This window comes from Zeus faber (assembly GCF_960531495.2).
Source record: "Zeus faber genome assembly, chromosome: 21".
Classification (NCBI taxonomy): domain Eukaryota; kingdom Metazoa; phylum Chordata; class Actinopteri; order Zeiformes; family Zeidae; genus Zeus; species Zeus faber.
The window spans coordinates 3693892-3708920 of record NC_137208.1 but is presented as its reverse complement, the minus strand read 5'-3'; the positions used below and the strand labels follow the sequence as shown (position 1 = coordinate 3708920).

Here is a 15029-nt window from a genome sequence, read left to right as displayed (position 1 = left end):
CAACCAGCACAAATCCTATGTAACCAGGAAACCGTCGGGGGGGAGAATGGAGAGCGGGACGTGCTTGACACCGCCGCACGGCGCTTTTTTAGTTGTTACGTTCGATTGGGAAACGGAGGAAAATAATAAAATAAATCTACAATAAGAAGTGTTTTTATTGGTTTGGTTTGGAGAGACGGGGACGCGCAGCGGCGCTCGTTCCGTCTGCGTTGGGCCTTTGGTGTCAACGTCAACTGAACCTTGTGTCTGTTGGAAAAGCAAAAAAGCGACCGCCGGTTATTTCTAAAACCAGCCCAAATCTTATGAACCCAGCAGGTAGTGACAGAGTTGCCAGGTCCGCTTATAATACGTGACTTAGCGCACTAAAAGTAGTTCATAATCGATAATAATCGATACAAAGGGAACGTTCTTCACCGCTTACGCCACGTTTCCGTGACGTCACAGATATGAGACGTAAGGAGTACTCAATAAGCAATTTTACTGTTATTTATGTGGAAAAACATTGTTTTGTACCTTTTCTACACAAGAAATAACTCACTATAGTACTGTACTTATTGTGAAAATTTATTTTAATACAAAAATAAACAAACAAAAATGATGAAACAAAGACAAAGTCGCTCCTTTCAAAAGGCAGCGCTTCTCAGCCCGTGAACCGCGCCTCACATCCTATTTGAAAGGGCAGGAGCACCATGTCACTCCGGGTCATGGTGCGGATTCCAACACTGCTGCCCCACAATCCTTTGCGTATTCAAGTGGGTGTGCTGGCGCGTCCCGTGACGTCAGAGTATTCGGCCGTAGCAGTTCTCTTGCGTCTTATTCATTTTCCTTCCTTTTGTTTTTATTTCTTCTCTTTTCGTTTCTTTCTTGTGTCTCTGACAGCGGCGCGCGTCAACACTATGGATTCAGCTGTTTGTTTTATTGCAACCAAAACCAACAGCAAAGATATTTGTTTTATTAGATGTAAAACACTTATTTTTCTTTTTTCTCTCTTTCTCCTCCATTTAACCATTTTTTAGATTATATTGTTTCTCTTGTTCATGAGCATAAGTACATTTAATTAAAATAATAATAATAATAATAATAATAATAAATAATAATAATAATAAACACGATCGGGTATCGTGTCCCATTCCGGGTAATACGTAACCGCCGCCACTAGAGGGCGCCGCTGAGTCCGATACGTGACGTCACGTATTGTCGCCGGAAGACGGCGCCGGCACTTCCTGTCGTGTGGGGCAAGATGGCCGGTCTGCTGAAAAAGGTACGAGTGGAGGTCACGGTGCTTCGACATTTTGGGTTTCAAGCTCGGACTTTGGGAAGCGCTGCGGTCAAAGCCGAGTGAAAACAACCAGATAAGGAGGGTGTCGCGTCAGGCTGCAGCAAACAGCAGCAAAAAGCGTCCTTTCCGGACAGAATCCATCCTTTCTTCACCCGCAGGCGCCATTAAACACAGTCTGTTGTTGTTATTTCAGCTTTATTTTCTATCATTTTTTATTCGGTAGAAATATTTTTACTTTTTCTTGAGTTATTTCGCTGATTACATATTGTGACATGTTTCATACGTTTTTAGAATTGTTGTAGTTTGCGAATTACTTGTGTTTTGTCGACGCGTGTCGTTAGGTTTGTTGTATATTTCCAATGTTGTGGTTGTTCTTTGTAGATTAGTGTAAAAACACTCCCACACGCAGCGTGTGTCACGCTCCTCAATCTGACTTTTGTCATTTGATTCGTCCCTAAACTCAAGTCAGAGAAAAAGGATGGAGAGATACTGGCAACACGCAATAAACCAGTTAATTATAGTGGAGGTGTGTGTGGTGGGGGAGGTATACACTCAACAAAGAGTGAATATAAGGCTAAAAATGAACAATACACAACATAAATGGAGCTGAACATAAACCAGGAAAAAATGGTCATCGACAATAAATCTAAGCTATCGAGATGGGAAGAAATGACAATAGAGTAAACCTAATGACAGAATACAAATAAAGCTATAAAGAAAGAAAAAAGATTTGCCAATGTACAATCAACCAAGAAAATATCCGTGAGATTAAACAAATATTAATTATCAAAGGATAAGGACAAAGAATAAAAATGAAGCTTAAAATATAGTTAGCAATTAAAAACCCCTCAAAATTACCAGCAAACAATAAAAATGAAGCTAAAAATAAACAAGAATAAATGGCTCCGTACAATGAATGTAAAAATGACCCGCAGGCTGGAATAGAATGTCCTGGTTTAACTCCTGTTTCCTTGCAGACGACGGGCCTGGTTGGCCTCGCTGTGTCGCACAACCCTCATGAGGTAGGTGGCGCCGGGTGGAGACGCCCGCGGCTTAATTGTCAAATACATCAGTGTGATTTATGTTCCCTTTGTCGAAAAAAAGAAACGCACACGGTCTTATATCAATAGTATAAGTGTTTCACTTTTATTGTAACTGGAAATGTTAGCGTTGGAATTGGTATCCTCCTCCTCCTTCGCAAATGTGTTGATAACGTCTTTTGATGGATATATGTCCGTACGTGTCAACGTGAGACGTCTAGTTGTTCATTATTCTTTATCTTCCTGCTCCATTGTCTGGGCTGCACCAGCTGAAATTTGTTTTATTCGTATTATTGCCATTTCTATCTACAGGGTCGCACTTGTATTACCCATAACGGTTGCCCAAAGGTAAAATTGGCGACGGCACCGTTGTGCACGATGCGAAATTAAGTCAAATAGAAATGACAGCGAGAGGGTTAATACGGCCGCAGACGAAGTTGATTTCAACGGTAATGGTTGTTTAAAAAAAAAAAAAAAAAAACCCAACTCCCAGACAAAGTGGAGGCCCTGTTGGCATGTTTTATTATTCAATTGCTGGTCATGTGGATCATTTTGGGGTGATGTGCTCTCCGCAGCGCCTCAGGGTTCTCTATTCCAAGATCCTGGCGTCGCTGCAGTCGATGCCCGCGGACGCGGCGTACAGGAAGTACACGGAGCAGCTGATCAGCGAGCGCTTCGACGCCGTCAAAGCCGTGAGTCACCGAGTCACCTGCTGTTTTAAGATGAGACTGTGTTGACGAGGACTTTTGCAAACCTAAAACTAAGTCTGTGAATGTTATCCGAAGTAAATTGTACACAAAAGCTGCCAAGGTTTGAGCGACGCGGCTCTTTTGTTTGGAAGGAGCCGAGCGTAGAGAAGCTGGAGAAGAAGATCAACGGAGGACAGATCGAGGAGGTGATCTTCCAGGTGCGAGACGCCAGACTATTCAATATCTATATAATCCTTGAGGTACCTGTAAATATGAACCTTCTCGTTTCCGGGACTGTGGTTTCTCTGCGCAGGCGGAGTGTGAACTGGCTCTCACCAGGAAGATGACGGAGTGGAAACCGTGGGAACCGCTGGTGGACGAACCCCCCCCCAACCAGTGGAAATGGCCACTTTAGCTGCACGTCTTCAAAGCCAAGGTCTCGTTGTTTGTGGTTCTGTTCTGTTCCAATGAAGTCATGTTAAATAATAATAATAAATAAAATAAAAGAACAAGGGAATATTTTCCAGTTAAGTCCTTCGGAGTGAGTGGTTTTTACTTTCCTCCCGCTTACTCAACCGGATTGTATCGTTTTAGTCTTTGGAACCGGAGGCTTTTTTAATGTCCCCACGTCCTTCGAGTTTAGAGGAATTCAGAAGACCCGGTACGACCCAAACCTCGCTGGGAGGAGAACTGTAGCTGTGAATGTGCTGTTTTTGAGTTTAGAAAAAGTAAAACAATCTTCTCAATCGCTAACCAAATACCTGAGGGCACATCAGGTTTTTTAAATTAAGGACAGGTTAGGAAATATGGACACCGCAGATGTAGGAGTGTGTAAATTATTCCTCCCACACACGGACGTAAAAGCTGCGTTTATTTGGGCAAATTCCCCACAAATAATATTAAGACAGAATCAACAAAGACGGAAACGGCTTCGAATATCAGATGGTGAAGCCGGCTGAAGAGGAAGCAGCCTCCAGGGGGCGGAGTCCTCCGCCCAGGACGGCACTGGGTGGACACTAGGTGGAGCTGGTGGCTTTCTGGAGCAGCTGGAGCATGATGGGGTAGATGGGGGCAAACTCCTTCCCCTGTCTGGCTCTCACCGACTGCACGTAGGCCTCCAGGGCTCCCCTGAGAGACAATTCACACATGTCACCACCAGAGGTCGCTGCAGCTTCAGTCAGGGATTTTGAAAAGGATTCGCATTTTGTCAAAAGATATTCACTGAATTCCACCAACTCATTGACTAAATAATCCATCTATAAATGAGCCTCACATCTCAGCCCCTGTTTGCAAAAAAAAAAAAAGGTGTTGAAGCCAGAACATTTTTTTTTAATCTTTTTTTCAGGTTCTCCAAACTCCCTCCGCACATGCTGTCACGACATTTCACTGCATATATGTATGACCGTATGTATATGTACGTGACAAATAATCACTTGAACTTGAACTTGTTTGGAAAAGATAAGAGGGGAAAAAATTTGACCAAAAAAAAAAAAAAACCCCAAAATATACAGCTTTGGTTTTTTGGCCTTTTTATGAAAAAAATAAAAAATAATCTCCAAATTGACACCTCAACCTTTGTTTTGCAAACAGGGGTCGAGGTGTAAGTTTGGAGAAAAAAAAAAACAAATCACAAAAAGGCGAGAACTTTTTTTCCCCCGCAAATTCATGTTCTCCAAACTCACGGCCCACCTGCTGTTTGCAGCCACGGTGTGAGTTTGGAGAAGACAGCTTTGTTTTGTTTTTTTGGCTTTTTTGAAAAGAAAAATGATCCAAACTGACACCTCAACCTCTTTTATAAAAACGGGTCGAGGTGTGAATTTGAGAAGATTTTGGAAAACATTTCCAAAAAAGGCCCAAAAAAACAGCCCCACAAGGGGTTAGATGGTTAGAAAGTGCCACAAACCACTGACGCAGTCTCCTAAGTGATGGTAAAAAACACAAACCTCACCTGTCACCAAAACTGAACAACACACACAAACCTAACCCCCGCTCAACCTCTAACCCTCATAAGCTGTATCCACCTCAAATGTAACCAAATACTCAACCATCTCCAACGAAAATATTCTAATCTCACACCCCAAGCCTCAGGGGTGGTTGGGTGCCTAACCCTCACCCTCCACCTCCATCCTAACCCTCCTAACCCTCCACCAACCTCACACCCTTTACTGCAAACGTCACAAAACACCGGGATGACACCAAACCTGGTGGTGGTTGGGATGAACCTAACCCTAACAAAATGAGTAAAGCCAACGTCTTTAAACGTAATCCTCTAACGCGATGTCAAAAAGCTAACCCCCGACCCCCGACCCCAAGCCCACAACCAGCAGTGGTAATACCACCACGGACAACAGCCATAATCTGCTACACCCCTTTCCCACCTGCGCCAAAAACTCGGTCACACCCGCTAACATCTGGCATGTCACCAGGGGGAACGGGGGGAAACCCGGGTTGTAAGCGGCTCCACCCGCGACCGACCTCTGACGTGAACAGGACGCACGGGGTCCCAAGCTGCCCACGGACGCGGCGCAGATCCCACCCGGCGGAGGGAAAGGTGTCAATCGGCCGTTTGTAGCGGGTCGACCCTGTGGACTTTGTACCTGATGAGGGTGAGACGGTCTCTCTCTGAGGGATGGTCGTCCAGCCACTGGGAGTAACGGGCGACGGACCACTCTGCTCTCTGTGGGGGGGGGGGCAGAACGGCCTCATTCAGCGACGTCACAAAGTGAAAAACGACACCGAGTCAAACCACGAGGCGCTGCTCTGCCTCCATTTTGTTTCTCGTGACGGTTCAAGGCGATGGGGATGAGGTTCAAACAAAAACATTGTTACCATCAACTACTGGAGAAAACTACTAGCGCTGGCTTCCAGTGCCTGCAAAATAAAACTTTCACTTTTCCTGTAACTCGTCTTTGAATCACGTTGCTTTTCCAAAACAATAATAGCAGAGCTAAGCGGGGAGCGACCGGCCCCCCGCGGGGGGCCACGGGAACTGGCCTGATGCGGGGACTTGAGTTCGGGCGGAGCCCTGGTGAACAGGAAGCTGAGCAGCGCACTGTAGGGGATGAGCTCGCCCAGCGCTGGGCTGCTGGCGATCAGCTCGCTGGTCTGGAACAGCAGGGGCCTGCCACACACACACACACACACACACACACACACACACACACACACACACACACACACACACACACACACACACACACACACACACACACACACACACACTCGTCTCCATTTTGCTTGTGCGTACCACACGTTTCTAAAACTCAGAGCAGCTGCAGGTTTCCTGGATGACGCCGCCGCTCCGTCTCCGACACGTGTGGTGTTAACGTGTTGCTAGGCAACGCTCCGTGACCGTCTGACGGCGGAATCCTGAAGGAACCGTTACTTTGATTTATTTTACTTTTTATTATTATTTTTTTTTGTAACTCATTCGGCGGCATCTGATGAACGACAAAAAAAAACAAAAAACTGGAATATCTGAGGAGCGATCCGTCCAAATGAGACGTCGGGAAAAGAAAAGGAAGTGTGATGTAAAAAAAACAAAAAACGTTATTATCACGAACACACTTTTATGAGAAAAGAGTAAAAAATAAATAATAATAATAAATTGAAGACAAAACGTGAAAGAAAGACAAAATAAAAACAAAACGAGGTTTATCACAGCCCTCCCAAATAATCATAAAAACAAAATACAATCACAATTGAACCTAAAATATCTAAAATATGTTCATGTTGGTAAAATTGGAATAGAAAAGCATGAAGTACAGTAAAAATGATAAACAAATATTATAATAAAAACAACAGCGTTGCTCCGTCAGTGTCGTTTCAGAGGACGGAGCAACTCACCTGAAGGAGCGCAGGCGACGGTACGGCTTCCCCAGGTCACACACCCTCCTGCACAGCGGGGCCACCGTCAGCTCCATCTGTGCACGCGCACGCACACGCACACGCACACACACACACACACACACACCCCTCAGCTTGACTCCACCCTGTATCTGAGCATTCGGGTGTAGCTGCAGTATGTGTACCAACAGTAGGACGACTACATTCACAAACACTGTATAAACATTGTGATAAATAAAGTTATGAGCAGTAAACAGCTCAGTGAGTAAAATAAAGTCATAATAAATGGATCAGGAATATACAGCGTCGTTAACTTAATGTAGGTTACTATTATTAAAGGTTATCATGAGTAAAGGTTATGATATTAGTATTAATACTATTATTATTAATAATAATACGAGTAAAGGTTATTATTATGAATAAAGGTTATTATTATTAGTAGCAGCAGTAGTACTATTAAAGGTTATAATTACCATAAATAAAGGTAATTATTATTAATGGTTGTTATTATAATCACAGGTTATTATTATAAACAAAGATTATTATTATTTTAAATAAAGGTTATTATAGGTTATCAATATAGATAACTGTTGTTATAATTTGTTATCATCATTATAGGTTATTCATATTCTAATTAAAATGTACTATTATATAAAACCCTCATTCACTGAATGTGGAGGGAGTTTCCGCTGACCTGTGCGAAGTCGGCCGCCAGCCTCATCTTGCCTCCCTCCCCCAGGGGGCGCAGCAGGCCTGCGTGGCGCAGGAAGAGCTGGAGGGCGCGGCGGGCGATGGCCTCCGTGCGCCCGTAGATGAAGTCCACGCACTGGAAGTGCTGGAAGTAGTCGGCCATCACCCGGGACACGAAGCCCTGGAGCTCCTTCATGTAGAGCGAGCACGGCACGTCAGGACGCTCGGCGCTGCACAGCGGCCTGGACACACACACACACACACACACACACACACAGACACACACACACACACACACCAATAATTAGAGAAAAATCATTCGTGATCCCTCAAGGTCAAAAGCCCACTCTGGAGACGAGTATAATACTCGGTTATTTGTTCGATTTCTTCTTTTCATTTTGTCCATTTTATTTTGCTTTATTTCTCATCCTGTTTTTAATGCTTTATTATTCTACTTTGTCTCTAAATTCCACTCATGGCTTTACTCAGAAGGGTTGTGTTAAATGGAGTAATAAGAGTATGGGTGCACTCTGAGCACTAAGGACGTGTTTACGTTGGTGACCAGAGAGAAATATTTGATAAATATTTGAGAATTTAATGAATTTAAGACAAATCACTCGTTGAGGAACGATATTGACTCCATTGAAAAAAGAGCGATCGTGATCCTTCAAAGTCCACGCACGATGACGAAAATGTGAAATGGGTATCGCATAATATCCCATCTTTTAATCAAATGCATTTTTCCCGTTGAGAGGTTATTATTGTTATTATTATGGTGTGTGGTGCTGACCCGGAGAAGTCCTCCTGGTGCATGGTGATGATGATGGCCTCGATGGAGTCGCTGACAGACTGCAGGAGGGGCTGCACAGCGCTGGTCATCAGGGCCTGCACTCCCTGCGAGGGGAGTTAGGTTTGGTTAAAGGGTTAGAGGGGGGGAGGGAGGTGGGTGGAGAGAGGGGTGGGGGTTAGGTTTGTTAAAGGGTTAGAGGGGGGGAGGGAGGGGGGTGGAGAGAGGGGTGGGGGTTAGGTTTGTTAAAGGGTTAGAGGGGGGGAGGGAGGTGGGTGGAGAGAGGGGTGGGGGTTAGGTTTGTTAAAGGGTTAGAGGGGGGGAGGGAGGGGGGTGGAGAGAGGGGTGGGGGTTAGGTTTGTTAACCCCGATTTTGACGTCATACGCAAAATCCCCGCAAGTTGAAACGCAAGCAGCTGGGTGCAAGCAGCCGGGTGCAAGTAGCCGCGTGCAAATTGTCGCACGTAAGCAGCCCGCGCAAACAGCCCGTGCAAGCAGCCGCGTGCAAGCAGCCGCGTGCAAGCAGCCGCGTGCAGGCAGCCGCGTGCAGGCAGCCGCGTGCAGGCAGCCGCGTGCAAGCAGCCGCGTGCAAGCAGCCGCGTTCAAACAGCCGCGTGCAAACAGCCCGTGCAAGCAGCCGCGTTCAAGCAGCCGCGTGCAAACAGCCCTGGCAAGCGGCCGCGTGCAAGCAGCCGCGTTCAAGCAGCCCCGTTCAAGCAGCCGCGTGCAAACAGCCCCGTTCAAGCAGCCGCGTTCAAGCAGCCCCGTTCAAGCAGCCGCGTGCAAACAGCCGTGTGCAAACAGCCCGTGCAAGCAGCCGCGTGCAAGCAGCCGCATGCAAGCAGCCGCGTGCAAGCAGCCGCGTGCAAGCAGCCGCGTGCAAACAGCCCGTGCAAGCAGCCGCGTGCAAGCAGCCGCGTGCAAGCAGCCGCGTGCAAGCAGCCCCGTTCAAGCAGCCGCGTGCAAGCAGCCGCGTGCAAGCAGCCGCGTGCAAGCAGCCGCGTGCAAGCAGCCCCGTTCAAGCAGCCGCGTGCAAGCAGCCGCGTGCAAGCAGCCGCGTGCAAGCAGCCGCGTGCAAGCAGCCGCGTGCAAGCAGCCACGTGCAAGCAGCCGCGTGCCAACGTTTTCGTGCAACACCGTGCATGTTCAACTACATGCAGATGATCCAGCTTTCAGTTCTTAATTCTGGAAGGTAGCTTTTCCATTCCATTCCTAAAACCTTTTGGGCAGTGTTTCCGTGGCCCTTCCCGTGGGCTCTTATACTCGTACTTACTGTTTATCAGGAGGTTACTGTAATTTGATATATTATTCACTTATTGTTTTTTGTACATTCCCCATTTGTCCATCTTTCAGTTCATCTTTAGTACAATGCCAATTTTCAGGGAATCCTCTGGTTTATTACCTAATTATTTAATTTGTTTATTTTATTTTATTTTTTCTATTCTGACGCCCAGGGGATGAATAATCTATATATCCATTTATCTGACCATATATCTATCTTTCTATCAATCCATCTATCTATCTATCATCTATCTATATATCTATCTATCTATCTCTAAATAGAAATGAACACTATTTATATATATATACTTTATATATATTAGATCCAAACCGTCACATAGGGAAGAATGTGGATGGAAATCAAGCTCCCAGTAACCACACTCGCTGCCATGGTAACCACGGGGAAGTGAGGGCTAAGGTACTGTTAATTTCCAGATTCTACTCTTCCATTTCTGCACAGATTGCAGGGCAAACAGGAGCTAAAAGCAGGATTTTGGGTTATTTGTTTTGGTACTTTGAACCGCTCCGCATTCAAACTGCAGCGCCCAAGTCCTTGGATTCCATTTATATTCATTTTGGTGGACACTTGTTTCTTGTTTATTTTTCAGGTTTATAATTATTTATTTGTATTTTTCTGGTTCATTGTCAGGGTCATAATGCTTTTTTGTTTCTCATTAGGTTTATTGCATAATTCTGTTATTTATTGTTTATTTTTAGGTTTATTTTCTGGTTTATTGTCTATTGTGAGGTTTATTTTGATTGGTAATTGCTAATATTTAGGCTTGTTTATTTTCAAGCTTCTATACTGTAGTTGATTTTTAGCTTTATTGCATATTTCCATATTTATCATCTACCTCACGTTTTAAACTATCTGAATTGGTTTCGATATAAATGCTCATGTTGCTTAGTGATTCTAATGTTTAATTTGATGTTTATATTAAGGATGCACCCATTTATCGGCCGTACATCGTATCCGCCGATATTCATGTTGATGACATTCACCAATGGCAGTGGCTGTTCATCCAGTATTTCACACACATGCTTTACTTGGCGGGGCCACCCAGGTAAATTAAAATGGGTCGCCAAAGTATATTTGGCGACACATTTTAGCATTTTTTATATTTTTATCTGAAGGTTAACAAGGACGACGCCATCTGTGATGGATTTCAGAAGACTCGGCCACTCCAAGCAGGAAGTGATGCTGCGTTCAGGGGAACTGGGATAACATCGGCATCGGCACCAGCAATTGGCCAAATTATGATTTTAAACATTGATATCAGCCCAGGATTTCACAATCGGTGTTTCCCTTGTTTATATCCCTTTTTTTCCCTGCCTTTCTTGAAAAATATTACATTTCAATGTAGCTAAGAAAGAACGAAAGAATAAATGTTTTAAAACCTGCGCGTGTGTGTGTGTTTGTGTGTGTGCGCGCGCCTGTGATACCTCAAGAGAAGCAGAGAGCGCCTGTCCGGCCGTAGGCGGACATGCCCCCAATCCCGAAATGACCTGGAAGGAAGAATCACAGGTCAAAGGTCAATTACAGCACAATGCATAATTTGCTTTGGTTGCGGATTTTTGTCATGCATTCATCCTTTCAACCCTTGAAAAACACCTTCGCCCACACTTATGTTTTCAAACAGTGTAATTTCATGACGCTGTTAATCACTCCATGCATCTTTAATGGGGTTTGTGAGAACACACTCTGCTTGGGACGCACGTGCTCACACACACACACACACACACACACACACACACACACACACACACACACACACACACACACACACACACACACACACACACACACACACACACACACACACACACACACCAAAATCACTATCTCTTCCGCTGTCGCTCGGTCGATGCTGCACAGCGTTTACTTTGGCCGATGAGGTGCCGCTGTTATTTGTAGAGTTAATGAAGTGAGAGGGAGAGAGACAGGTGGAGGGAGGAGGAGAACGAGAGGGACACATACAGAGATGGAGGGAGGTAGAGGGAGAGAGGGAGGGTTTTAAAATTAGAAACCCATGGGTCACCGCACGTCACACCATCTGTCCATCCATCAAACTGTCCATCCATCCATCCATCAACCCATCCATCTGTCCGTCCATCCATCTGTCCATTCATCCGCCTGTCCATCATCCATCCATCCATCCATCCACCCATCCAACTGTCTGTCCATCCATCCACCCGTCCGTCCGTCCGTCCATCCGTCCATCCATCTGTCCGTCCGTCCATCCGTCCATCCATCTGTCCGTCCGTCCGTCCGTTCGTCCATCCATCCATCCATCCATCCATCCGTCCGTCCGTCCGTCCATCCATCCACCCGTCCGTCCGTCCGTCCATCCGTCCATCCATCTGTCCGTCCGTCCATCCGTCCATCCATCTGTCCGTCCGTCCGTCCGTTCGTCCATCCATCCATCCATCCATCCGTCCGTCCGTCCGTCCGTCCGTCCGTCCATCCATCCGCCCGTCCGTCCATCCATCCGCCCGCCCGTCCGTCCATCCATCCGCCCGTCCGTCCATCCGCCCGTCCGTCCATCCATCCGTCCGTCCGTCCGTCCATCCATCCGTCCGTCCGTCCGTCCGTCCATCCATCCATCCCATCTTGAAGGTGATGGGAGGCTGTGATGTAGGGGTGGGAATCTCCAGGGATCTCACGATACAATATTATCACGAAACTTGGGCCGTGATACGATAATATTTCAACTTTATGTTTTGCAATAGAGCAAGTATTACGATGCTTTTCTTTCACATTTCACTGCAGTAAGAAGTTTAAATGCATTTCTTTTCCTCCCTTTTGTTCTTCCATCCACACGGAGCTTCTCGAAAACGCGGACGTGGACTCGCCTCTCGAACCTCAGGAACTGCGCCCACACAGCGTTGTTGCTGAACATCATGTTCGCTGACTGCGCTGCTGCTGTGTCGGAGATTCTCGGTTCGTCCAGTGATTTGGACGTGTTGGGAATGTGAAAGGACTTTAGATGTTAATTGCGTCACGATGACGCTGCTTCTTCGCCCATTTGAACAATGTCAAATGTAAAACCTGTTTAATGCATATTCAAGAAATGGAAACAGCGTTTTTTGGCGTCTGGGGGTGGACGACCAACCTTCTGAAAACGCTGGTGTCGAGTGGAAACTTTTTACATGTATCCACATTACTGTGGACCGGGCCTGAATGTCATGGCCCTAAATGTTAGAGAAAATAAAAATAAAAGTTTCTTGGCGTCAGAGAATCAATACAATATCGTGGGGAAAAATATTGCCATACTGTTCTGTATGGATTGCCACCGGGCCCCAAACCGTGATGTGCCCGAGGTGGAACCGTAACACGCTTATGACACAGATTTGCCTCCTGTGTGTACATTTATGCCACTGATTGCTTTTCTTCTTCCCGCTGATTGCTTTTATTGTGGTTCATTCCACACACACCACTTTTGACAATTTTGATTGTGGTGTTTTACTCAAAATGACATGGTACAGAATTTTGGCCCTTTTCCAATCTATTAAGACAGCACTTCAATGGTAAATGGACGGCGTTTATGCAGCGCTTGTCTAGCCACGAAGGCCTCTCAAAGCGCTTGACATGGCCCAGGCTTCATGGACCTGTTCACTCTCAGCGTCAGCCGTGCAGGGAGACAACCAGCTCGTCGGGAGCTCTAAGGCGTTAGGTCAAGGGCACCTCGGCAAACGAGCCAGGAGGATCGGAGGATCTAAACACCAACCCTCCAGTTGCCAAATGCCGGAGCTACTGCTGCCCTTAATCTGTGTGGTACCGCAAAAAAACACCACCAAAACCAAGTGTTTAGGGTTTTTTCAATGACTGATGAGCTGAACACTGGGCTGAAGTGGGTGTGGCTACTTTTTTGAGTGAGTGAAACCTTTCTTTAACCAGGTAGGTAGGTAGGTAGGTAATAACGGTTGCCCAGTTGCCAAAGGAAACCAGATTTGGGCAACTGTCAACAACATTATGTGGGATGGTTACAGTATGTTTATAAATCGACCTATCCATCCATCCATCCATCTTAAATTTATAATGATTAAAATCCAGCGAACATTTTGTCAGTCTTGGCAACCAAAACCTGATGCATGGTTGCCAACTTGGTGACTACTTCTAAAAGTTCATATCCTTAGTTAGGAGTCATAGCCTCAAACCCGTCCTAAAACTGCAAAATAACCACCAAAATTACTGAAGAAAAAAAAACAGCGGCCGGACCAAGCTTCATGGAACCTCAGGATTGTGCTCTTAACTTCCCTGACAGCGCATCCAAAGTCTAATTAAAAGTCCTTCTCTTTTTTCTCCTTTGGGCGAGATAAGAGTATGTCCCATAGGTGTTACTATGGACAAATGGGACAAAGCCGTGAATAAAGGATTTGCTTCCATAATGGCAAAATAAATTTGTTGAAGATAATATATAACACAGACCCAATACGAGCGTGAAAGTGCACTCTTTATTCTTCGCTTCACGCAGACCGAGGCTGCTATGAAAACTCTGAAAAGAGCCACTGCAGCACTAAAGTACCTGTAAACATCAGCAGGTGATATCAATAGTACCTTGGAGACGGCCTGCTGCAGGCGGTACAGGGAGTTGACCACCGCTACGTTCCTCCGCTGGCCATCCGTCAGCGGACCGATCACCTGGCTGGCGTCTCCCTGCGTGCTCAACTGCAGACACACACACGAGGTAGGAGGAGATAAGCTTAATTAATCCCAGCAGGGAAATATAATGGATAGGTGGATCTTTTCTTAAGATACTGTTTGAATAGCCAAAGTTTTAGTATAATGTAAAAACACGCTAGGCTTGGGCGATATCCAAAATTGTATATTACGATGCAGTCTCGCCCAAATATTGCAAAACACAATATTATCGTTGTTGTTGACGGGGCGGAGAAAGTGTTGTTCCCGTCACAAACGGTTGCGCACGGCGCTTTGGTTTCACTCAATTACAATAAATACATCCACAATAAAAAACATTATACTATAACGAAATATATGCGTACACTAACAAAATTTAAATAAATAATTGTAGTTATTTTGGGATTCCCAGTGTGAGAAATACAAGGTGTGGCATGTGAGCGTGTTCGATATTCTCGAATATTGGCCCGAGGCTAACACACCCCCACACCCCCACACACACACCCCCCCCCCCCCCCCACACACACACACACACACACACACAGACACACACACACACAGACACACACACACACACACACACACACACACACACACACACACACACACACACACACACACACACACACACACACACACACCAGCTGCTCGGACTTGACACAGAACAGCTGGACGGTCTTGGCGGCGTTCTTGGCGACGGCGAGCGTCAAGTTAGGATCCACAGCCGCCACGTTCAGCTCACTGCAGGAGAAAATACACACTGTTTAACACACACACA

General features: G+C 45.8%; 2 protein-coding genes across 2 annotated transcripts in view; one reads left to right on the top strand and one right to left on the bottom strand.

The window, feature by feature from the left end:
• Window positions 1-1171: 1171 nt before the first annotated feature.
• ndufa5 (NADH:ubiquinone oxidoreductase subunit A5) lies at window positions 1172-3542 on the top strand. Its single transcript, XM_080022250.1, has 5 exons — window positions 1172-1261; window positions 2257-2301; window positions 2895-3011; window positions 3161-3226; window positions 3322-3542. The coding sequence occupies exons 1-5, from the start codon at window positions 1241-1243 to the stop codon at window positions 3421-3423; spliced, it is 351 nt and encodes a 116-aa protein (XP_079878376.1). The 5' UTR covers window positions 1172-1240; the 3' UTR covers window positions 3424-3542.
• Window positions 3543-3868: 326 nt separating this feature from the next.
• Window positions 3869-15029, bottom strand: part of cog5 (component of oligomeric golgi complex 5) — a 63998-nt gene continuing 52837 nt past the window's right edge. The window contains 9 exon segments of the mRNA XM_080022796.1: window positions 3869-4136; window positions 5606-5685; window positions 6003-6129; window positions 6855-6931; window positions 7549-7786; window positions 8335-8438; window positions 11056-11118; window positions 14171-14281; window positions 14893-14992. Coding sequence (XP_079878922.1) covers window positions 4025-4136; window positions 5606-5685; window positions 6003-6129; window positions 6855-6931; window positions 7549-7786; window positions 8335-8438; window positions 11056-11118; window positions 14171-14281; window positions 14893-14992 — 1012 coding nt within the window. The 3' untranslated portion in view covers window positions 3869-4024.

What these genes read in the sequence shown, in the direction of transcription:
- ndufa5 (XM_080022250.1), top strand. Translation starts at nt 1,241, where the DNA reads ATGGCCGGTCTGCTGAAAAAG. An exon ending in TGGCCGGTCTGCTGAAAAAG is followed by an intron (nt 1,262 to 2,256) that starts GTACGAGTGGAG and finishes GTTTCCTTGCAG; the next exon opens with ACGACGGGCCTGGTTGGCCT. An exon ending in TCGAGGAGGTGATCTTCCAG is followed by an intron (nt 3,227 to 3,321) that starts GTGCGAGACGCC and finishes TTCTCTGCGCAG; the next exon opens with GCGGAGTGTGAACTGGCTCT.